We start from the raw sequence: 24,292 nt of genomic DNA, 5'->3' as shown, positions 1-24,292 counted from the left end.
CACATCACCTATGTCCGATAACGTGCATGCACCCCTTAAAAACATCACGGCACCCATGCTTGATACCATGCATGCACCCCTTAAAACATCCCAGCACATATGCCCGATACCATGCATGCACCCCTTAAAAACATCACAGCACCTATGCTCGATTCCATCCATGCACCCCTTAAAAACATCACAGCACCTATGCCAGATACCATGCATGCACCCCTTAAAAACATCACAGCATCTATGCCTGATACCATCCATGCACCCCATAAAACATCACAGCACCTATGCCCGATACCATGCATGCACCGCCATAAAAACATCACAGCACATATGCCCGATACCATGCATGCACCCCTTAAAAATATCACAGCACCTATGCCCGATACCATCCATACACCCCTCAAAAAGATCACAGCACCTTTGCCCGATACCATGCATGCACTCCTTAAAAACTCAACATAACTCACATACAAATTAGTCAATACTTTCTTTAAAGAAAACAATGGCATCCATGGGGATTTACTACATTTTAAAAGTTAAAATGTAAAAACCTTGGGTATCCCATTGTGAAGGTTTAATCTTTCATTAAAAAAGAAAGTTTATCATAGAAAACTAAAAATGTTGGAACCTTATCGCATCCTTAAAAGTAATGTAATGTAAGCGGTCTTGTATAGTGCCCGTCTGCCACTATTGTTGGCTTCACTGTGCTTGGCTCTGTAGGAAACATGCATTGACAATGCCAACAGTTTGGCCTTTTGTGTAGGCATGGGAAAGGCACTTGTCAGGCACTGCTGTAGTTGTATAAAGTGGCTATCAATGGTAACAGGGGACAGTGCAAGTTCCTGGGTATCTACTAGTAGTGCCTGGCCAATGCCTAATACTTATACATGAGCCAAAACTGTTGGCTTAGCTAATACTTGTTTTCAACAGGACTTCAGTGAAGGACACACCTAGTCCTTATAAATAGAGTGGCTGAAGGCAGACCTGGTTAAGACAGTTTTATTACAACTCCAATTAAGTCATTAACTTTCAGAAAACTACTTTGAAAAAACACTGGCAGTGCATCGTTTGATGGTTAAGCTTGTTAAAGGGAGCTCAAAGAGTTCCCATGAGAAGGTGTTTTGGGCGGGGAGGGGCAGGAATTGAGAGGGAATGGCCATAGGGGTTAGCATGGCCATGGGCAGGCAATGGGTGGCCAAATAACCAAACAACCTCTATACGTTTTGTGTCCCTCCTCATATGCCATTTCTCCCAATCTGAACTCTAATAGAATATTTTTGGCGCAAAGGTGGCACTAAAGCGCCACCTAATAGTCCAAACTGAAAAGGGGGAAGGGTTTCATTAGTGGGACAGTGGGAGAGGCAGATGTGAAACCTTGGGTGTTGATGGGTTCAGGTTGGAATTACCCAGTTCCTGAGTGCCAATCTCCTTTCTTTGTGTTTGGTGGAGAATCTTGGGAGCATGTAAACTTGGGGGCATAAGGAAGAGCCAGAGATTTGATAGACTTTAGCGCTTTGTATCTGGTTAGTTGTGGATGTGGGAGAGTGTGATAAGGCTAAAGAGTAGAGCTTAGTTGTGGCTTAGTTAGTGTTGATGTGCTAATATGTAAGCCTGTGGTCGCTGTCTGTGGGGGATTTGGGTGTGTTTTGTAAGGTGGTAGGAGATCGTAGAGGGGAGTCGATTAGTCGGGGGAAGGCGGGAGTAGACCAAAAGAGCAAAACAACCTGCAACCTTGCATTCCTACCCCTGGCTATTTGCAGATGGTCCCATTTTCTAGGTCCTAGTTTTTCTCTTAGTAGGAATGATTTCTCTTTAGGCAACTTTCCCTCCATAGTTCATCAGTCTACATTTCTTGTGACTTTTTAACATTGCACACAGCATTTTAGGAATGCTTTTGTATCACCCTAGCTTTTTGCACTTGGGATTTTTGGTTACTTTTACATGTGGCTGACGACAAGCTTGGGGCAGCAGATACATTTGCCCCATTGCTGCGTTCGTTCTAGTGTGCACGTTAGCGTTTACCGGGTATGGCCACTAAATGTGGCTAGTGCCCTATAATGGCAGTGCAATGCGATTTTTGCTTTTTCTTTGGCCGTATTGTAGTTTGGCCTTCCGCCTCCCTTGCCAAGTCAGGAAATTCCATATAAGGTCATGCACATGACCGAGAAAGCTGCTACATTCGCGGTCTAGTCATGCCTTTGTTTGTATGTGGCCCAGGAAGGGGGTGCGACTGGCTGGTCCCATTCCACATCTATGGTGCCAGAGAGTCTAGATGTGGGGCATAAGTGAAATCAGTAGTTTCCATTTCAATTCAATTTCTTTATTTGTAAAGCGCGCCTTGCCCTTGGGCATCTGGGCGCTTGTTTTTTTGGTTACAACAGACATATAAGTGACGGCATTGAGTACGTCATATAAATGGATGTATAATCTCTATTTACAATATTTACAGAGGTAAGTAGATACACGTCATATGCAGGGTGGCTAAGCTAGCCGTGCAGAGAGGGAACAGGAAGTGGTGCTAGTTGTCACTGTTCTGGAGCCACAATTTAGTATTGCGTTTGAAGGCATACTGGGAGGGTTCGGACCTGAGTGTGAGAGGCAGCATGTTCCAGAGTTTGGTTGCTAGTACAGGGAAGCTGCAGCCGCCCGCTTTCTGTCGCTTGAATTTGGGGAGGGTCAGACAATTGGCTTGTGCAGATCTCTGCAGTCGAATGGAGGTGCGAGGTGCAAATCGATTGGAGAGATATGGATTGGACAACTACTGGCTGTTTGAAAGGTGTAGATCCTTACCATTGTTGGGCTTGGGCTTGCTACCAGGCTGGATATTGGATAAGAAGAGGACTCCTGCAGCCATTTTTTCAGATCAGCGTTGGAGTCAAGAATCCCTTGTACAAGAACAGCCAACTGAAGATCCGAAGAGGACTCCTGAAGAGACCGAGCATCCCTTCCTGCATCGGCACAGTGAATCGCTGTTGTACTACCTGATCTCTGAAGACCTAGACGGTGCTTCAACCCCTGGATGAGTAGGACCAACTAGTCTTGACATGTTATTGAGGATCCAGCCATCCTGTCCCTTGGGAAAAGTCACTGGACCATCCACTGGACTGACCAGCTCTCTCGTGGGATACCTCGCCAGAACCGTCGCCATTCCCCGGTACACCCGGAACTTCGGTGGTCGCCAGCTTGTAGTACAAGTTTCCTTTCTGGTGAATTTCAGCATCCCAGCAGCAAGGGATCCTTTCCTAGGGAGGCTTCAGCAATCGCGAATGGAAGGATACCTGTCGTTGCCTGTGTGCAGAGACTGTCGCTGGAACACACCTTCCCCAGTCCTGTGAATTGTCCTGAAGAGGCCTGCATTGGTGAATCTTGCATATCCTCATCGCCAGGAGTTGCACCTGGACCGGCCTAGAAGAATCCCTGCAGCCGCAACTCCTGTGCATTTCCAACTGGAACCAATGGCGTGAAAAAACAACCTCCAGCAAACCCCCCCACCCCCGCTTCTCCCTTCAGTCGACCCATCGAGTCATCTGGAAAAATCGGAGTCAGGGGGTGTAAGTAACCGGAAACCATTTCCCACCCCCTGTCTTCCATAGGATAACATTGGGAATACGTCTATTTGTTTCTTACACCTTCTATTCCACTGCCTTTTGGTCAGCGAACCTGGGTAGCATTTTCTGAACGATAAGAATACAATTACTTACCTTATTGAATATCTTCTTTGAACAATCACGGACACAAGTACATTGTAACTTGCCTGTAAATGACTCATTCTGGGGAAAAGCATGACGGCTCTGTTTACTTTTTGGGCCCCATACTTCTTAAGGGGTGGACTGTTTAAGCTAGGGAAATCACTTTTGAATTGGTTCTATCATATACTGCATTATTTCCTTACCTCCTGCGTTGATTGTCATTTGAATGCATTTTATGAACTTCTGCTGAATGTACATATGTTTATTATGGAGCACTGTCCGATAGTATCAGCTGCTAGTTTCATTTTACAGTGTGTTGAAGGCCTTGTATAAAATCGGTCTTTTTATACTTACCTGCCTAAATTGAGTGATTGTTTATTATATTTTGTGGACTCATAGAGGGGCCCTGACCCCACTCACACCCTCCCGAGAATAGCCTTGACTGCTCTCCACGTTTACCTTGATTGGGTTTGGTAATTGTAATTGTTAGATATATCGCGCTTTTCTACTATTACTATAGTCTCAATGCACTTGCGGTGGGAACGTCCTCAGGGACTGTAGTACAGAGTGTGGGAAATTCTCAAAGAGGTTTTACAGTGCGTGTGTACATATGAACCACATTATGGATTGCTTGGGTTGGCTAGGCTCCGGAAAGCAACCAAAGTGGTCAGGCATGTGGGTGGCTGCTGAGGAAGGTCACGATTGCATGCGAGTGCAATAGACTTGTTATGCGTCCCTCTGAACCGGAATTTTGCTGTAGGTTGTCGCTGTATTCCAATGGCAGAGGTGTGAGGCAAGTCTGGGGTGAGTAAGCTTAAAAACATTGTGTCCAGCTAGACCAAATATTTTCATAGGTTGTAGCTGCATTCTAATGTGCGTGGATGGATAGCCGTGCTTGCAGCAAATGTGCACCAGAGTGGTGCATTTATACGTACCTGGAGGTCCGATGTGGCTTATCTTTGATGTCGCTGTGTCATTACCAGGGTTGGAGTGGCACCTCTGCCTTTCGGCCCGTTGCCGTGCCGAAATCGTCCCTGGGGATTGGGGGCGGCCGGTTTCTGGCCATGCCTGGGCCGGTTTGAAGAAGATAAAATATGAAAAAAATATATATTTTTTTCATTTTTTTAAAAAAAGCCTTTCATCTTTCTTAGGTCGATACATGAGTACCAACACAGGTTGGGTGATATTCTATGCATATTTGTTCTTTAAAAAAGAGCTTAAGCCTAAGTGCTATACAGTAACATATTATTTGGCCTTGTACGTTTGCTTGGATTTACAGTAATTTAGTGTACTTCGGTCCAATGCTATTTGATGCCACTTCCTGTTTTGTCAAGGGGTGAAAGGTTGTGTTTCATCGCTTCCCGGGATGTCACTTTGGGGTGGGGGTCTGTCATCAGAGGTCGACCGTGAGGCTAGGGGTGGGCCATTTTTTAAGGCGAGGGGTCGGCCACTTTTTTTTGGGTGACCGGGCCTATTTCTTGTCCTAGTCTGACCCTGATTAGATCATCTGTGGGGACAAAAAATCTGCTACCGTTCCTAGACTCTTCTATGCATTATTGGTAGACTGCCCTCAAGTCTTCTAAGTGCAAGCAGACTACCATGGGAACTATGGCATAGGATCCTGAAAGCAGAAGACGCTACCTTGAAAGCCTTACTGAAACGATCTTCTCAGTTGTAAAGGCGCTAATTGGCAGTCCTCTGCTAACTGCAGGATCATGGTGCCAAAGCTTATTGAGGATCTATAAGTGCGATGAAGGTTACCAGTGTAGATCTTGAGAGTAAAGGCGGGCTAAACATTACATGCTGTCTTACCAGACTCTTCTAAGGGTCACGCGAGTGCTATTCTTATCAATTGCAGTGCGTGTTGTAACTTGCACCGTTTGCTCCGGGTGCAGCATACGTGCTGGCTTACATGTGCAGTCTTTTTAAGTCGCAATGTCCTTCCCTACCCCCAAAACCATCCAAGCATGACTATCTTTTACCTCTGCAAGTTCTATCCATGGGCGATCCATTCAGGTGCGACACATCGCCTGTCCCTCACAAAGCATTCTGAGTTTAGTGCACTTCCTAACCTGAGCAATCCATCTACGTATAAAACCTTTCCTATCCTTCGCAGAACATGGTGTAGTACATTTCCTAGCCTCAATTCTCCTTTTCAGTCTTAACATGTTTCCTATCCCGCACAACCCATTGAAGTGTAATACGTTTCCTACCCCCTGCAAACCAAGTGATGCATTTCATCCCTATGGCCGATGCGAATTAGCTGCGTCGGCCACAGCTTTGCGTGACCGTAGTCGACGTAGGAGTGCATAGTGTTGATGGTGGTTTGTGCGTACCAATTAGATTGGCCGGCCGCCATGATAATGGCCTGCACCGCCTGAGGTTACCAGTTTGCGAGATGTGGCGCCGCGACAACGGCCGGCGATGGCTGGGGTTTCAGGTCATGACCCTGGGTGGTTTGCCCTGTCGTCGTAGGGGGATGGCTGTTCCGTGTTGTGCTGCATCTTGCCGAGCGGACACCTTTTGGCTAACCTCTCAGAGTTCCCTGTTCACTATGACTAGGGTGGCCTCCTAAACTCTGTCAACTAGGCCATATTCTAGAAATCCATCTCTCTCCCCCTCCCCCTCCTCTCTCTCACCCTCCCTCTCTCTTTCTCTCCCTCTGTGTTACCACATTTCACACCAAACTACTAACTTTCACATTCAAGGTCAGTATACAAACATAACACAGAATACTATGGGCACAATGTTGATTTTCCTTGATCTTTTTCCATTGTTCATTAACAAGCTAAACCTTAATGTTTGCATTCACAATAACTGTAGATTTTAACAATGTATAGGTTGTAACCGTAACTTTAAAAGAAAAGAAGAAAGTTCTCAGGAACGTATATATGCAAATCACATAAACCGGACAATTTTGCTACGATACTGCAATATATAGATTTGTTTATTTCACGGTGACGTGATAGAAATTTGGTTTCACAGCAGGAAGATAGACACTTGCTGCAGGCTGGGCCGGGCACGGCCGCAGCACATGGTTTGCAAGCACAGAAGCTGCACAGCGTGGCCACAGGCTGTATGGCCAGTTGGTTTTGCTGGTAGCAGTGCTGGGAGGAGTTCATAGCTTGTAGCTATTCCCAGGAAGAGTGGCTGCTCGGAATGGTCACATGGACCCTCCTAACTGTGGTACACTCAATATACCAGATTATTTTAACCCTGTTCGTCCTCTGTAAAGGGGCTCCCACGCTTTGGTACATTTTGTAAAACGTAGGGTGTTATGCCAAATGACACAGGGTAATCCAGACGTGGACCCCTTGCTCACTGTGCCTCAAGAGGCTCAGCTTCACCTCAATGATGGGGCCCAACAAGGCTGGGGGTGCTGATGATACGCTTGCTCAGAGGAGACTGGCCTAGCATTTTGGTACTGGACTGCCCTTGTAGGTGAGACCAGACAGAATTGCAAATATTTCTGTTCTGTGAAGGCTCATTGAGCTATAATGAGGCTGTAGAGCCTTCTGAGGGGAAGAAATTCCATAGAATAGTGTATTTGAACCATGTTCTTTCTCAGTAGAGGGGCTGTCACGCTTGTAAATTGTGTAATACTTGGGGTCTCACCCTAATTCACCCAGTTTGATCCAGACGTTGAGCCCTCGCTCAATGTGCCTTAGAGAGGCTCAGCCTCACCTCACTGAGGAAGCCCAGTAAGCCCGAAACACGTGCCTGGGATTGCTGTTGGTACTCTTGTTCAGAGATTTGACTAGCATTTTGGGCCTGGACTGCCCTTGCGGGTGAGACCAGACTGATATGCAAATGGATATTTCTCTTCTGGGAAGGGTGCTGTGTGCTAACACGCGGCTGTACACCTTCCTTAGTGGAATTTATCTCATAGAACGTGTTAATTGAACCATTTTCGCTCTCTGTAGAGGGACTGGCACACTTTGTAAAGTATGGTCACTCGCCAGGCTTACCGGCACTCACTGAGAGTAGGGTCAATGTGCCTGAGACGAGGCAGAATTAAGTCCATGTCTAGTTATCACAGTGAGCCTTGGGCACTCTAGCCATGGAGACTGTGTGCAGTGACAAGGGCACTGGCTACACGCTAGCCACCAATCATACCATGCATGGAAGGATTCCATCCCCTGTTGGGGGTCCCTGCCTCCTGGGCATGGTGTGTGGGTATTCCAAGGATACCCCTTCTTGCATATGGTATGACAGTGGAGCACGACCTCGGAAAAGCACCCGGGGAAGCGCTGACCTCCTACCCAAATTATACCCAATAAACACTGCTTGAGTATTGTGGGCATGGTTTAAGCATGTGTATGGGGAAGGTGGCACAGTGCGTGTCTTTTCCTGGCATTCATGATGTCATTGGTGATGTCTTCGATGATTCCATTTGTGATGTGTTGTGCTTAGCAAGGGCAGGGTGTGTGAAGGTTGCGCTAGTAACTAACGTTGCTCCCGTGCCTGCTGGTCCTAGAGACCAAAGCTGCTACTCACTTGTGACGCCCAACGAGGCCGAAACATGTCTGGGGATGCTTGTAGTCTCGTGCAGAAGGGATGTGATTTAGCAGCTCGGGCTGGACTGCCCCTTCTGTCGTGGGATCAAGCCTGATTTGCATATGGTCTTTCCCCTTTTGTAATGACTTGGCAGGAGAAGAACGATGGTCTGGAGGGTTGCCCAGAGCAACCTTCCAGCCATCACCTGTTTTGTTGGGCTAGCAACTAAACCTGGCAAGTTTAATTGCTTTTTTAGATATGTTACCGTAATCTTACTTTGGAACTAATGTTTTTTCTGAGAGATGGAACATTTTTCTAAACATAGTTTATTATAATGGCAGAGAAGCATAACTTCCCTTAATGGGTTGTTTAAACTGATTTTAAAATATCTATATCCATATATAAATATACATAGTCGCAGGAAAGGTGTTTATTTCTAGACATTCATGGAAAAAGGCGCAGAGATCCTGCAAAGCCTGTGCGCCGAGTACGACTCTGCACGAGCCTGCGCGCAGAAGTTATTCTGTGCGCTCCATGTAGTTATGGAATTGATCATGCAAAGTAACCGTATAAGCAAGTCGCAGCCGAACGCCCCATCACACCCCCACGCAAAGCCAGAACAGCGATCTTTACGTGTTCCTCCAGGGCGAATACATTCACCCTTCAAACAGTGTTTGGGGTCCCCCGCAAGCAGGCCTGCACCTCGAGCACCCTGCGCTGGGTCCCCTGTAACTGTTACGGGCACCCGACAACATGCGTATGGTTTACCATAACTCGGGTAAGCCCAGGAATACCTGCTTGCGAACCCTGTAAACGTTCCAGCACTGTGCTACACTGCGCACGGGCACCCCTAAAGCTGACACCTGATCTTAACCTCTGCGCGGTGAACCCTATGACCAAGTGTCTGTACGCCTGCCTTCAGGTGACGGTTAGTATGAGGACTTTGCGTGGCCATTGCCCTGCTCGGACCCATGAATATGTATCGTTCCATGCAATAGTGGGCGTGCAATGGCCTGCTTGCGGGCTGTCCCTCGTAACACCCACATTTTCCCTTGCTCTCCCTCATTTTCCGAGTTCCACCCTCTTCCCTGCCCTCTGCGCAAGCCACGCCCATGCTCTGCGTGGTGTCTCGCGCAACGCACACGGCCTCTCGCAGTGATGTGCCAAGCCGTGCAAAGTCCAGAAAAGTACTGCGCAGTCAATTCCATTAATCTACAAACTGAATTTCGCACACGATTTTGGCGTGCACAGTCCCTATTTTCCGCACAGATATTTCCATGAATAGTCTACAGAAAAAAAAGCGCTTTTTGTAGGAATGTCTTCCACAGGAAGGGATTCACTCAGATAAAGGAACCGTCCTTTCTAGTTTTGGCTGCAAGTGCTGGTTCGAAGCCCAGTCCGTTGGCGTGGGAAGTAAAGATAGTGGCTAGATGGGGGGTGCGAGGAGCCACACACAGCCTGTGGGTGGTGTTTGCATTTTTATCCAGCTATTGCCCGCCCATGGCCATCTTTCTGCCCATTGCCACCCAATACTTGCCCCTCCCCATCCCCCATGAGTTGGGTATGCGTTTAAGAAGATGCCATTGTTATTTCTAAACAGTTTTCCGTAAGGTCATGGCTTAACTGCAAATGTAAACCAGCTTCAGCTTCATTGTAATAACAATATTTAAGCAAGTGGTCCTGCAGCAGCTTGATTTATACGCAACATGTGTGCTGTTGCATGTGTTCAGTGCACTGAATTCCTGTTATAAAGAAACATTGACAAAGCCAACAGATTTCGCTCTCGTGTAGGCAGTAAATACATATGTCACACAAAAATTGGGTAAACCCACAAGTCGAATCAAGGCGTGAACTCAGTGGGAAACAGGGAAAATAACGTGGGTCCAGGCCAAAATGGCATATATATATATATATATATATATATATATATATATATATATATATATATATATATATATATATATATATATATACATACACACATACATATACACGCACACACACAAAAACAAAACAAATTCAGCATGGAACAATACATAAGTCATGGGCATTTAACAACATTGTATAATAAAGGCAAATGTATTAATTGTGCACCCATATTAAAAAAGCAGAAAGAACTTGTCTGCAAAGCAAACACACCTAACCAACCAACACACAACCAAATAGGCATGGAAACCTCAATCAAACCCCAATTAAATCAACGACAGTCTCACTATATCGCCACATGTAGAAATTGGAAAACAAACCCATTAACAGGGAAGAGGGTGGAAAAAATAATCCCTCCCGCCTCCAATTTTACTAACACTGTGTGTGCCATTACTCTGTACCACCTATGTGCAATTAATACATTTGAAGAAAAGATCACAACAAATATACATATTCTGTGGTATATTTTGCAATAAACAATCGCCAACTCGAGTTTCGGCTCTTTAGTTCAGTTGTTGATTTAAAACGACCCCATCATTCTTCAGGGCACAAAACCATCAAGGAGGTTGGGTGAATTAATATTCTCCGTCCTCCAGTATAAGACACAGCCATGGAGGCTCCATACTGGTTCTTATCATTTCTAACACCCAGTTAGTCAACTATTAGCCAACTAGCTTCACGGTGTGTAGTTAAGCAACCAGACACCATTGTCTATATCTTCATTCTGAACACGCATTCAAAGACGGGAACATTAAATTATCTCTGTGCTTCTCATTGTTAAGTCAATTCTGTGCACGTCGACCTCAATCTGTATACACTGGAATGACTGCGCTGCGTTTGTTGGCAACCCTTACTCCCGACTGCCAGTAGATAATACGCTATGTTAATACCATGCTGTAGCTCAGGGGCAACGCGTTTGTCTTGGAAGCGAGACAACATTGCAGCAAGACAGGTTCGAATCCCGATCCCGCGCGTTTTAAATGAACAATAAAATAAAAATAAATCTCATTACAGCAGTGCCTGGAATATGCCAATGCCAGGTCTACACAAAACAAGCCAAAGCTGGTGGCTTTGCCAATGCTTGCTTAAAGGAATGTTGTCGGTGCATTATAAGGAGTGTCAGCTGTGGCCGAGGAGCGTCTCCTCACACAGGGAATGTTCTTGCGATGGTGGAGTGGCACGTTGGAGTTGTGGGGAGTTTCTGTTATCCGGGCTCCCCCAGACTTGTGAAAAGTTCTCTTGACTTTCGGAAATAGTACTTTTAAAATGGATTTTATTATGATCACAGAGGAGGGAGGGATTCACATCCCTTTCAGCCTGAAAAGCTATCTTTTCATCTGCAATGCTTCAAAAAAAAAAGCAAAGGCTGGAAGCAGCCCAGTCTACAAAGAAGGCTTTTGTGGCGGGCGCATCTAAAGAGCTGATGGCCGGCCCAGCCGAAGATAGTAATTAGAGGAAAAATCGCTTGCTGTTTTTTTTGGCGACAGGTAAAAAGAAAGATCTTATCGCTGCGAGGTTCTCACCTGCCCAGGGCAGGATTAATTAGATGGGAGCACCTTTAATGGGGCCTTGTGCTCCAGGGGACGTTTGGCAGGGGCCTAACAGGCTCAGCCTTTATTAAAGGAGATTGGAGATATGAGGGCTCTTGTAGGAGAGATCAGGTAACCGGGCAGGGAAAGCCTGACTTACCTGCTTGGGGGTGGGAGCGTGGCGGGCAAGGCGCGGCTCAAGTCTCCGGAGCTAGACTGGCAGGTGGCTTTGTTTCGAGCAATGGGCGGCCTGTGCATTTCAGCTTCAAAAGATTCTGTCATTTTGTGTACAATTCATTAGAGGTGTAGGTGTGTGTGTATGTGTGTGTATTTATATATATCTTGCTTAACACATCATTTGTGTGGTGGCTGCTGGAGTGCTGTGTCCACTTCTGGAGGCCTCGCGTGGAGTGTTGGGTCTAGTTCTATGGGCTTTACATGGAGTGCTGTGTCCACTTCTGGAGGCCTCGCGTGGAGTGTTGCGTCTAGTTCTGTCGGCTTTACAAGGAGTGCTGTGTCTGCTTCTGGAGACTTTGCATGGAGTGTTGCGCCTAGTTCTGTCGGCTTTACATGGAGTGCTGTGTCCACTTCTGGAGGCCTCGCGTGGAGTGTTGCGTCTAGTTCTGTCGGCTTTACAAGGAGTGCTGTGTCTGCTTCTGGAGGCTTTGCATGGAGTGTTGCGCCTAGTTCTGTCGGCTTTCCATGGAGTGCTGTGTCCACTTCTGGAGGCCTCACGTGGAGTGTTGGGTCTAGTTCTGTGGGCTTTACATGGAGTGCTGTGTCCACTTCTGGAGGCCTCGCGTGGAGTGTTCCGTCTAGTTCTGTCGGCTTTTCATGGAGTGCTGTGTCCACTTCTGGAGGCTTTGCGTGGAGTGTTGCATCTAGCTCTGTCGGCTTTACATGGAGTGCTGTGTCCACTTCTTCAGGCCTCACATCAATTGCTTTGTTCATTTTATGAGTCCTCACATGCAGTATTGTATCCCGTTTTGGAGACCTCACATGCACTATTGCGTCGATTATTTTAAAGTCATCAGATGGCTTGTTACGTCCACTTCTGGAGGCCACAAATGGTGTGTTGCATCTAGTACTGGGGGCCTCACATGGGGTGCTGTGCACTGTTTTGAAGGCCTCATAATTAAGTATTGTGTCCATTTCTGAAGTCCTCACTTGCAGTATTCTGTCTTGTTCTGGAGATCTCATGTGTAGTGTTGTCCTGTTCTAGATACCTCACTTGCAGTGTTGCGTCCAGTTCTGCAGATCTCACATGTTGTATTGCATCCAGTTCCGGAGACTCTGCAGTTAGCATTGCGTCCAGTTTTGAAGATCTCACATGCAGCATTGCTTCAAATTCTGGAGGCCTCACATGCAGTATTGTGTCCAGCTCTGGAGAGCTCACATACAGTATTATGTCAATTTCTGGAGATCTTACATGCAGTACTGCTTCAAGTTCTGGAGGCCTAACACGCAGTATTGTCCCATTCAATAGACCTCATTTGCAATGTTTTGTCCAGTTCTTGAGATCTCCCATGCTGTATACATCACATCCAATATTTAGTCCAGCTATGGCGACCTCACATGCAGTATTGCATCAGGTTCTGGAGACAACACGTTGAATATTACATCCAGTTCTGGAGTCCTCACAAGGAATTTTGCGTCCATTTCATGAGCCTGACATGGAGCGTTGTGTCAATTTCTGGAAATCTCACCTGAAGCAATGTCATGCCTGAGTGTCAGGATCAATGTGGAGATCTGGGGCAGTGGGTCCTGCATGCATGCCCGTGGCATCCTTGCATGAGGACCATTAGAGCATTGTGTCCAGTGCATGCCCTGTGTCCAGTGCATGCCCGTGGTATCCTGGCAGCATGAGGACCATTAGAGCATTGTGTCCAGTGCATGCCCGTGGCATCCTTGCAGCATGAGGACCATTAGAGCATTGTGTCCAGTGCATGCCGGTGGCATCCTGGCAGCATGAGGACCATTAGAGCATTGTGTCCAGTGCATGCCGGTGGCATCCTGGCAGCATGAGGACCCTTAGAGCATTGTGTCCAGTGCATGCCCGTGGCATCCTGGCAGCATGAGGACCCTTAGAGCATTGTGTCCAGTGCATGCCCGTGGTATCCTGGCAGCATGAGGACCCTCAGAGCATTGTGTCCAGTGCATGCCCGTGGCATCCTGGCAGCATGAGGACCCTCAGAGCATTGTGTCCAGTGCATGCCCGTGGCATCCTGGCAGCATGAGGACCATTAGAGCATTGTGTCCAGTGCATGCCCGTGGGATCCTGGCAGCATGAGGACCATTAGAGCATTGTGTCCAGTGCATGCCCGTGGCATCCTGGCAGCATGAGGACCATTAGAGCATTGTGTCCAGTGCATGCCCGTGGCATCCTGGCAGCATGAGGACCCTCAGAGCATTGTGTCCAGTGCATGCCCGTGGCATCCTGGCAGCATGAGGATCATTAGAGCATTGTGTCCAGTGCATGCCCATGGCATCCTGGCAGCATGAGGACCATTAGAGCATTGTGTCCAGTGCATGCCCATGGCATCCTGGCAGCATGAGGACCATTAGAGCATTGTGTCCAGTGCATGCCCATGGGATCCTGGCAGCATGAGGACCATTAGAGCATTGTGTCCAGTGCATGCCCATGGGATCCTGGCAGCATGAGGTCCATTAGAGGACCATTAGAGCATTGTGTCCAGTGCATGCCCATGGCATCCTGGCAGCACGGGGACCATTAGAGCATTGTGTCCAGTGCATGCCCATGGCATCCTGGCAGCATGAGGACCATTAGAGCATTGTGTCCAGTGCATGCCCATGGGATCCTGGCAGCATGAGGACCATTAGAGCACTGTGTCCAGTGCATGCCCATGGGATCCTGCCCATTAGAGCATTGTGTCCAGTTTCACGGCTTAGGCTAGAGACTGGTTTGCCTAATGTGGTGTTGGCTGGCATCGGCAGCCCTGTGTGGGGTTTTTGCCTAATAGACTGATTGGTTATTCAACTTTAGAAAGTCTGCCAACTTTGATTTCTTACCACTGTTCCAATATGGCCGACTATGCATCATTGGCTGAGTTTCTCCTATTCCAATATAGCTAGTCAATTGAGTATGCTGCCTTCTTTTCAAATGTTTGTGGCAGACTATTGGGCTGGTGACTGTTGCTGCTGGATAGCTTCCCATGTGCCCAGGGGTGTTTCGTCTCTAAAGCTCGTGTCTTTAGTCCAATGGTTACCCTCCCAGAAGAGCTTCTGGTATCTTTCTTTGTAATCAGAAAATATACTGTAGCTACAAATAAGGATTGTCCTTTTATCTGCACGTAAAAGAATAAAGTGGGACGTGTGTGTCAATTTAATTGTGCCTTGTAGAGTATTCAGCCCTGTCTACACGAGTACTGTCTGCTGGCTGCCATTCCTGGGTGTGGACCTAGGGTACCTCATAGAATACCCAGCCCTGTCTCCAGGAGTACTCTCTCTGGCTGCCTGTCCCAGGCATGATCCTAGGGTGCCTCATAGAATACCCAGCCTTGTCTACACGAGTACTCTCGGATGGCTGCCTTTCCTGTGCGTGGACCTAGGGTGCCTCATAGAATACCCAGCCCTGTCTACACAAGTACTCTCTGATGGCTGCCTTTCGTGGACGTGGACCTAGGGTGCCTGATAGAATACCCAGCCCTGTCTACACGAGTACTCTCTGATGGCTGCCTTTCCCGGGCATGATCCTAGGGTGCCTCATAGAATACCCAGCCATGCCTACACGAGTACTCTGATGACTGCCTTTCCATGGCGTGGACCTAGGGTGCCTGATAGAATACCCAGCCCTGTCTACACGACTACTCTCTCTGGCTGCCTTTCCTGGGCGTGGACCTAGGGTGCCTCATAGAATACCCAGCCCTGTCTACAAAAGTACTCTCTCTGGCTGCCTTTCCTGGGCGTGGACCTAGGGTGCCTCATAGAATACCCAGCCCTGTCTACCCGAGTGCTTTCTGATGACTGCCTTTCCTGGGCATGATCCTAGGGTGCCTCATAGAATACCCAGCCATGTCTACACGAGTACTCTCTGATGGCTGCCTTTCCTGGGCGTGGCCTGAGGGTGCCTCATAGAATACCCAGCCCTGTCTACATGAGTACTCTCTGATGGCTGCCTTTCCTGGGCATGGACCTAGGGTGCCTCATAGAATACCCAGCCCTGTCTACACGCGTACTCTCTGATGGCTGCCTTTCCCGGGCATGATCCTAGGGTGCCTGATAGAATACCCAGCCCTGTCTCCAGAAGTACTCTCTGATGGCTGCCTTTCCCGGGCGTGGACCTAGGGTGCCTGATAGAATACACAGCCCTGTCTCCAGGAGTACTCTCTGATGGCTGCCTTTCCCGGGCGTGGACCTAGGGTGCCTGATAGAATACCCAGCCCTGTCTCCAGGAGTACTCTCTGATGGCTGCCTTTCCCGGGCATGATCCTAGGGTGCCTCATAGAATACCCAGCCCTGTCTACACAAGTACTCTCTGATGGCTGCCTTTCCTGGGCGTGGACCGAGGGTGCCTCATAGAATACCCAGCCCTGTCTACACGAGTACTCTCTGATGGCTGCCTTTCCCGGGCATGATACTAGGGTGGCTCATAGAATACCCAGCCCTGTCTCCAGGAGTACTCTCTGATGGCTGCCTTTCCTGGGCGTGGACCTAGGGTGCCTCATAGAATACCCAGCCCTGTCTACACAAGTACTCTCTGATGGCTGCCTTTCCTGGGCGTGGACCGAGGGTGCCTCATAGAATACCCAGCCCTGTCTACACGAGTACTCTCTGATGGCTGCCTTTCCCGGGCATGATCCTAGGGTGCCTCATAGAATACCCAGCCCTGTCTCCAGGAGTACTCTCTGATGGCTGCCTTTCCTGGGCGTGGACCTAGGGTGCCTCATAGAATACCCAGCCCTGTCTACACAAGTACTCTCTGATGGCTGCCTTTCCTGGGCGTGGACCGAGGGTGCCTCATAGAATACCCAGCCCTGTCTACACGAGTACTCTGATGGCTGCCTTTCCCGGGCATGATCCTAGGGTGCCTCATAGAATACCCAGCCCTGTCTCCAGGAGTACTCTCTGATGGCTGCCTTTCCTGGGCGTAGACCTAGGGTGCCTTATAGAATACCCAGCCCTGTCTACACGAGTACTCTCTGATGGCTGCCTTTCCTGGGCGTGGACCGAGGGTGCCTCATAGAATACCCAGCCCTGTCTACACGAGTACTCTCTGATGGCTGCCTTTCCTGGGCGTGGACCTAGGGTGCCTCATAGAATACCCAGCCCTGTCTCCAGGAGTACTCTCTGATGGCTGCCTTTCCTGGGCGTGGACCTAGGGTGCCTGATAGAATACCCAGCCCTGTCTCCAGGAGTACTCTCTGATGGCTGCCTTTCCTGGGCGTGGACCTAGGGTGCCTGATAGAATACGCAGTTTAATCGGAAACACACGTACATAGTTTCACCTGTTGGCGTCTCCCAGGCTAGAGGGTATTTCATCATTCCACGTGTGCACCCTGGTTGCCTCGCCCACTGGTCGCGGGATCCGGTGCCAGCTGCGGGGTGGGGCGGGTCGGTGTAATGAACCTCCAACAGGTCCTCTTGGGCGCAGAATTAGGCACCGGCTCGGACTGGCCTATAGGGCAGCAGGGCAATGACCGCAGTGCCAGCCATTCTTGAGGGGCCTCTTTTTTTGGCCCGAGCGTGCCAGTTTCATAAGTTACTACACTAGTTTTAACCAAAGTAACTTAGCAAATATGTTTTCTCAAATGCATTATTTGAAATATATTTGAGCATAGTACTCGGTTCTGGATAGGAATGAGGGTAATGTGCGAGTGGGGGCCACTTCTTCATTGGTGCCTGGACGGATTTTATGCCCCAGCCCCACCCTGCTAGGAAATGAATCAGGGAGCGGGGCCATAACTCCTGCCCTGACACTGCTGTAACTTTCCCTGCGTGTATCAACTCGTGCAGGCAATTAGGATTCAATTAAAATATTCCCTTTTATGAGTTTAACGACTGACCTTGAAGTTAATGCTGCCTTTATTTCATTGCAGCTCTCTGGATAAATGTTAACCCTGCTCGGGTGGGGAGGGCTGGCATGCCGCCCTCACTGCCCCCAAGAGGAGCGTGCCCCCCCTTCCCCCGGCCTTGCCAACTGGAATGATGCAGCCCAGGGTGGACTGGCCTGTAGGGAACTCTGCTTTTATTTCCAAATGTTTTTTTTGTTTTTTTTTTATTTCTTGTGCATTTAGTTCCATACAAAGAAACTTTAAGCACACTTAACAGTACAATAAACAAAGTAAATGACATTTTAAATAGCATAAAAATAAAAACAGTTACTCAGTGATCAATTAAAAAACAATCCGTATAAAAATCTCCTCCCCTTGTAAATAGTTCTACTTATTGTTCTAATGACCTGTTCATGTTTGTTAATATGCTTCTCTCACTTTTGTACCTGTTGTTATATTGTAAAGTGCTTTGGCTTAAAGCGCTATATACATTCAATAAACATAAACAAACATAAACATAAAGCAAAATGATTACAGATCACTTCATACACTGATCATTCTGGTGTTTTTCATCGTAACAGTCGCCTTACACTGCTTTTTGATCATCCAGTATTCATCTATTGTAATACCAGCGCTTCTTCTTTAACCTTTGTCACCATTGCTTTCTGTGTGTGGTGTGTGGTTTGCTGCTACCACTGCAGCTAAGGGTGTTGCACCAGACAAGTTAGACCAAAATTTGTCACCTGAGCAGTCTTCTAAGTTGGTGACAAAATGAGCATATCCACGTATGCAATAAGATTTCAAAAACCTACAACTTGTAAGACCAGGACGACAGGTTTCTAGTTCCATATGGCACATACGACAAAGCCTTTCCTTATAGGGAAGTTTTGACCAAGACCAGACAAACTCCAGAGTAGGCAATACGTAGGGCAAAACGTTTAAGATCAGTAGGACAGTGTTTAAGTAAGTAGTGGCTAGTTGACCACTAAAGTCTTGTCGAGACAGATCGTAGTATCGGGGCTCACTATGTAGTTTATCAACATTGTTTGATAAATACCATCTTCTTGCTTTTGTTTTTATTTTCACCTCGTAATTGGGGTCAGATATTAGCATGTCCGGTGCCAGATTTAACTGGTCTATAAAAGTTCAACAACTAAACTATTTTCCCCCAGGTTGTCAGTGCTTTTCCTCCATTAGTAGTAGTAACAAATAATTCCACTCATAGCTACCGCTCATGAACTTTGCGTTCCACAATGTGATTATTTCCAAATATTCTCATAGGGAAAGGGGCTGGTCTTGCTGAAAATGTGTAATGTTGGGCGGGCCACTTTGAAACATTTTCCAGGGCCTCTTTTGGTTCCCAGTGCACCCCTGCATCTCCCCGGCGCTAATAACACCTGTGAGTACACCACAAGTCAGCAGTGGTCATTCTCATTAAACTCTGAGGGATGGATGGCTCTGACGGGCTCTCCCGGTTTCCACCCTGCAGCAGGCACATTAACCCACTGCACTACTTGGCCAGCCTTTCGTGGATTTGAGGGACACTTGACGCAGGAAGGGGTTGTAAAGCGGCACGAATGAACAACATGTTGCTCGTTTATGTAAAGGTTGAAGAACTTTCTGCAAAGGACCTGCCCCCACAGTGACCAGACTGTTGGTCAGCAAGGAGGAGTGAGGGGAGCAAACGGATGGCATGGATGCGGGTCCTGAGGGTGAGCGGAAGTCCAGGGTCCTCATGAAAATGTATTCAGTGAGTAAAAGCCTCGCGTGAGAGATTCATTTGGTACACAACTCTCATCAATATTCCATAAACCCCATCGGTATTGAAGCACACATTCCCATATTCCAATAGAATTCAAGGGTCTGCAACCTTTGGCTATCCAGATGTTTCAGACTACAATACCCATGAAACCCGGCTATTGACTATGCTTGTTAGGGCTGCTGGGAATTGTAGTCCAAAATATCTGAAGAGCCAAAGTTTGCAGATCATCCAATATTCCAGAATATGATCTATTACACTCGCGATTATTCTAGAACATCGTCACTTTTCAGAAATCGCGAATACACCACTGTATTTGTATTTATTTTATTTGTATAGCGCTGCCAAAACCCTGGGACATGTGGGCACTGAAACTTACATGAAAATGCATACATAAAGAATTAAATAGTAGCAGTACAAATAGATACAATAAATGGTGTGATACAAAAAAAGAAAAAGCATGTTACTCAGTCATATATATACAAATGGTGGCAGATAATATACAGTAATAACATTAAGGGACATAGTCTATTGTAGAGCTAAATTCTGTAGTAGGTTTTATGAAGTGGGGCGGTTATGGTCCTGTAATCCAGAGCAGCCTTGAATATTCCAGAACACTCTCCAAATGCTTGGGAGTACACTGAAATGTTTGACAGATCCAGAACACCTCCAAATGTGATCGACCTTATATTTCAGATAAGCACATTCTAGAACTCCCTGCAATAATCCAGACCACGCCACAAAATCACTCTGGAGCACCTGCTGGTGTTCTAGAACCCCCAATATTTGAAAGCACCTTCCAATTTTTGGGAACACCAATTTTGGATAACACCCACAGGATTTCAGAACGTGGTCGGTTTTTCGGCGCCCCCAGTATTTGAGAATGCCCTGCAGAATGTGAAGACCTCTTCCAGTATTCCTGAGCCAAAGTGCCCATTCTTAAACACTCTCTAATATGCCACAATGACTCCAGTATTACCGCACCCTGCGTATTAAGCACACTCGATGCAAAAACGTCCTCTTATTTTGGGGAAAAACGATATTTACAAAACGAAAAAAAACGCCGCCCACTATTCTCCAAGGCCCTGCCCCGGGCGCCCACGTGGACCCTTCAGAATTCCAGGCCATGATGCCAAATGTTTAGATCACCCCTTAACTCCCTATGGCGCCCTTGGGGTGAGGTGGGGTCTCTGCACCCTCAAAGCTGCCTCTTCACCTGCTTCGGTCGCCCTCTGCCCGGGGAGGCGCGCCTCTGACACATTTCAGCAAATGCGTCCCTGTTTATAGCTAGTAAGAGGTAGCTCAGCGGGTTGTGCGCCTTTTCTCTACAACTTTTTTATTTTATTTTGTATTACAGTTTAAAGAAAACGTTTTTACATTTTCAATTCGTAAAATGAGTGCATAACATTCTATTTAATCGACAGTGTTATTGGTATTCATAACCTTTAGCTTCCAATATATACTTCTCCAGCCTTATGGTCAGCTTAACCCCCTTTTAAGGTTATCCGCCCTCTTCGGAGTTTTTCCCTTAAGATCTAGGGGGTTCAAGTACTTTGTCCAAAAAGTCCGTTCCGGCCCACAGCCATGCTACCTGCTGCTCTGTGGGTACGAGCTCCGCTATTCACCCGCTGATAACCAAGACGCTTTATATGTGTATTGGGCCTTTACAGCTGCTCATGAGATGTTTGACTGCCTCGGTCCTGTTCAGGCTTTTTGCAGAACCTGCATTGGTTCTCTAGGCCTCCATGTTGCTGTCTTCTAGACGGCATTTCTTTAGTTTGGTAGGAATAGATTCCGAGGGTGGGTGCTGGGGCATTTCATGGGGCAAGCTTGACATTTATTTCAGGGTCTCGGTTACCGACAACTTTTGTGAGACTTCTGTCAGCCTTTTCTCGCGTGTGAACTTGTTAAAAAAAAAGTGTATCAACAAAAGTGCAAAAGTGTGTCTTGGAAATGAGAAACGCCGGGGTCCGGTATAATGCAATGGAGGGAGGGGGGGGGGTCAGTCTAGTCGGCGGTGCAGTGTGTGGCGAGGCCGTCTCTGAAGTGGCGTCTCTTTTCATCTCTCGACAGGCCTGGATCCCGATAAGCATCTGGGGAGGAGGCTGTCTCAGGTGCGGCCGCATCTCCGGGAGGTAAGCCGACGGGAACGCGAGCAGCGCCCCCCACCAAGCCCCGCCACGCGCCTTTCCTTATCACGACATGGCGCGCTGCAGGAGAAGATGCCCCGGCAACCAGAGCCGTCCATGCTTCACCCCCTGGGTCCATGCTGGCATCCGCGGGGAGCGCTCTAGCAGTCGGGAGTGGGTTACTCTCGCTGGAGGGATTACACAGGCGATCTCGGCACACACTTCCCTGTATGGCAAATAGATATTGGGAGGCGAAATCTGAGCTTCCCTCTCCCATACCTCAGGCACCTGGTAATATATGGCTCAAGGGGGCCTGGGGGTGGCAGAAGTCCCAGATCTGCTGGGGCCTTATGGTTTGGGGCACCAAAGCTACTACCCCTTTGCTCACAATGCTCTACAAGTCTGAAGGGAGAAACGCACAAATGCAGCCTTCTAAAAATCCTGCTCCCTGAAAGAGCGTTTCGGCTTCTCGGAGCTAGGAATGCCAGAAGGAGCCCAGAAAACGCCAGGGTAGTGATAGCCAGGGATGAAGGGTGGAGATTTGGGTTTTGGTAACACAAGGAGGATGGGGACGGACTGTCGCGCTCTAAGTTCAGAGGTGCAATTACATTTGCAAAACTACAAATGGCAATGGAACAAAATTAACTCTTAACCAAAATATAATTAAGGAAAACGTATATTTTTACCTGCCACTGACAGCCTAATGTCTTTTGATTGCTGGGTTATCCACGAGGGGCCTGGTTAGCCCAGGATGGTGTACTGGGGTCGGACCCAGGAGTGATCCTTGATGGGAATGAGTTTAGCTGCATAAGGACTGTCTGATGGGCCCGACCCCATGGATCATCCATGGTCGGGTCTGCTTAGAGGCATAAGGACTGTCTGATGGGGCCCGACCCCATGGATCATCCATGGTGGGGTCTGCTTAGAGGCATAAGGACTGTCTGATGGGGCCCGACCCCATGGCTCATCCATGGTGGGGTCTGCTTAGAGGCATAAGGACTGTCTGATGGGGCCCGACCCCATGGCTCATCCATGGTGGGGTCTGCTTAGAGGCATAAGGACTGTCTGATGGGGCCCGACCCCATGGATCATCCATGGTGGAGTCTGCTTAGAGGCATAAGGACTGTCTGATGGGCCCGACCCCATGGATTATCCATGGTGGGGTCTGCTTAGAGGCATAAGGACTGTCTGATGGGGCCCGACCCCATGGATCATCCATGGTGGGGTCTGCTTAGAGGCATAAGGACTGATGGGCCCGACCCCATGGATCATCCATGGTGGGGTCTGCTTAGAGGCATAAGGACTGTCTGATGGGGCCCGACCCCATGGATCATCCATGGTGGGGTCTGCTTAGAGGCATAAGGACTGTCTGATGGGGCCCGACCCCTGGATTATCCATGGTCGGGTCTGCTTAGAGGCATAAGGACTGTCTGATGGTTCAGGCTTCTAGGATTATATCTGATGGGGTGTGTTCAGTGAGACAAGGACTGTATGTTGCACATACTTGGACTCTATGGGTATTTCTAGCCCTTTGCACCAACAAATGGCATGAAGGTACGAACAATCATGGCTCCAAACTTGCAGGAAAACCTGAACCACAACAAATATCCAGAAGGAGTAAATGGTGCATACACAGGTGTTCAAAAGAAAACCAACCACCCCAGAGTCCTGGCCACAGCGCGTCGATTGTGCATTGATCCCACCAGCTTAGACTTTTTTTGGTATGTTTATTTGTGCATACGTCCAAATTAACTTTAGTATGATAATATGAGGGTGTGGGCGTCTGTACTTGTCCTGTGCACTTATTCTGAGGGCTGCTTACCCTATATTGCTACCGAGGTTGCCCTCCCTAGCCAATGAGGGTGGTTGCTGATGGCGCATGTCCTACGCTCACCCGCCTTTCACTCGTTGTCTTTTCAGCTGTCCCGAAAGTACGGCGTGCACGTGTGCGGCGAAGGCGGCGAGTTTGAAACCTTCACCTTGGACTGCCCTCTCTTCAGGAAGAGGATTGTGGTGTAAGTTGCTGCAGTTGCCTTTGGTACTCTGTTTGTGAAGGAGTAACAGCCCGGCCTGGTTCTTGGCGATGGTCGCTGACCAGGAGCGGCCCTTTCTAGATAGCGAGCAGTCTTCCTGATGACGTTCAAACCACCAGGATTACTGGTCCGGTGTTTTCAAATCTCCCTGAAATAGGTACAGGTTATCTCACATCTTTCTAAAATAGACTGACATTGCATACTTTCCCTGTAATCTTATATGTTATAATACTCAGATCTGTAGCGCTGCCATTTGCATGGCTTCCATCAGTTCTAGCAAATCTGAAAGCAAAGGAGGCGGGTTTGGTTGGTGGGGAGTCGAGGACATACTAGATAGCTTTGCTACTGTGTTGATGTGTTGAGTTCTGCAATAGGGACACCGGCTACCTCATTTACCCCCCGAAAAAGATGCAGGTTACCCAAATCTCTCTATCAAGTGTAGGAGAAACGGATGCAGATTATTGATGGTCTCCTTGAGCGAGATCCAGATAATGGCAAGTCAATCTCGAGCAGGGTCCAGATGACAGCAGGCTGATCTCGAGCAGGGTCCAGATGACAGCAGGCCGATCTCGAGCAGGGTCCAGATGACAGCAGGCCGATCTCGAGCAGGGTCCAGATGACAGTAGGCTGATCTCGAGCAGGTCCAGATGACAGCAGGCCGATCTCGAGCAGGGTCCAGATGACAGTAGGCTGATCTCGAGCAGGTCCAGATGACAGCAGGCCGA

At 48.0% G+C, this 24,292-nt stretch overlaps 1 protein-coding gene across 1 annotated transcript in view; it reads left to right on the top strand.

Moving 5' to 3' along the window:
- The window catches only part of DPH6 (diphthamine biosynthesis 6), a 785,760-nt gene that overhangs the window by 331,316 nt on the left and 430,152 nt on the right, over window positions 1–24,292 (top strand). Inside the window, exons 6-7 of the mRNA XM_069638528.1 lie at window positions 21,479–21,540; window positions 23,455–23,549. Coding sequence (XP_069494629.1) covers window positions 21,479–21,540; window positions 23,455–23,549 — 157 coding nt within the window. The remainder of the gene's footprint in view (window positions 1–21,478; window positions 21,541–23,454; window positions 23,550–24,292) is intronic.

This window comes from Ambystoma mexicanum, chromosome 14 (assembly GCF_040938575.1).
Source record: "Ambystoma mexicanum isolate Mex_15411 chromosome 14, UKY_AmexF1_1, whole genome shotgun sequence".
NCBI classification, from domain to species: domain Eukaryota; kingdom Metazoa; phylum Chordata; class Amphibia; order Caudata; family Ambystomatidae; genus Ambystoma; species Ambystoma mexicanum.
Note: the sequence above shows the minus strand (reverse complement) of the source record. Positions and strands in the feature narration are given on the sequence as shown.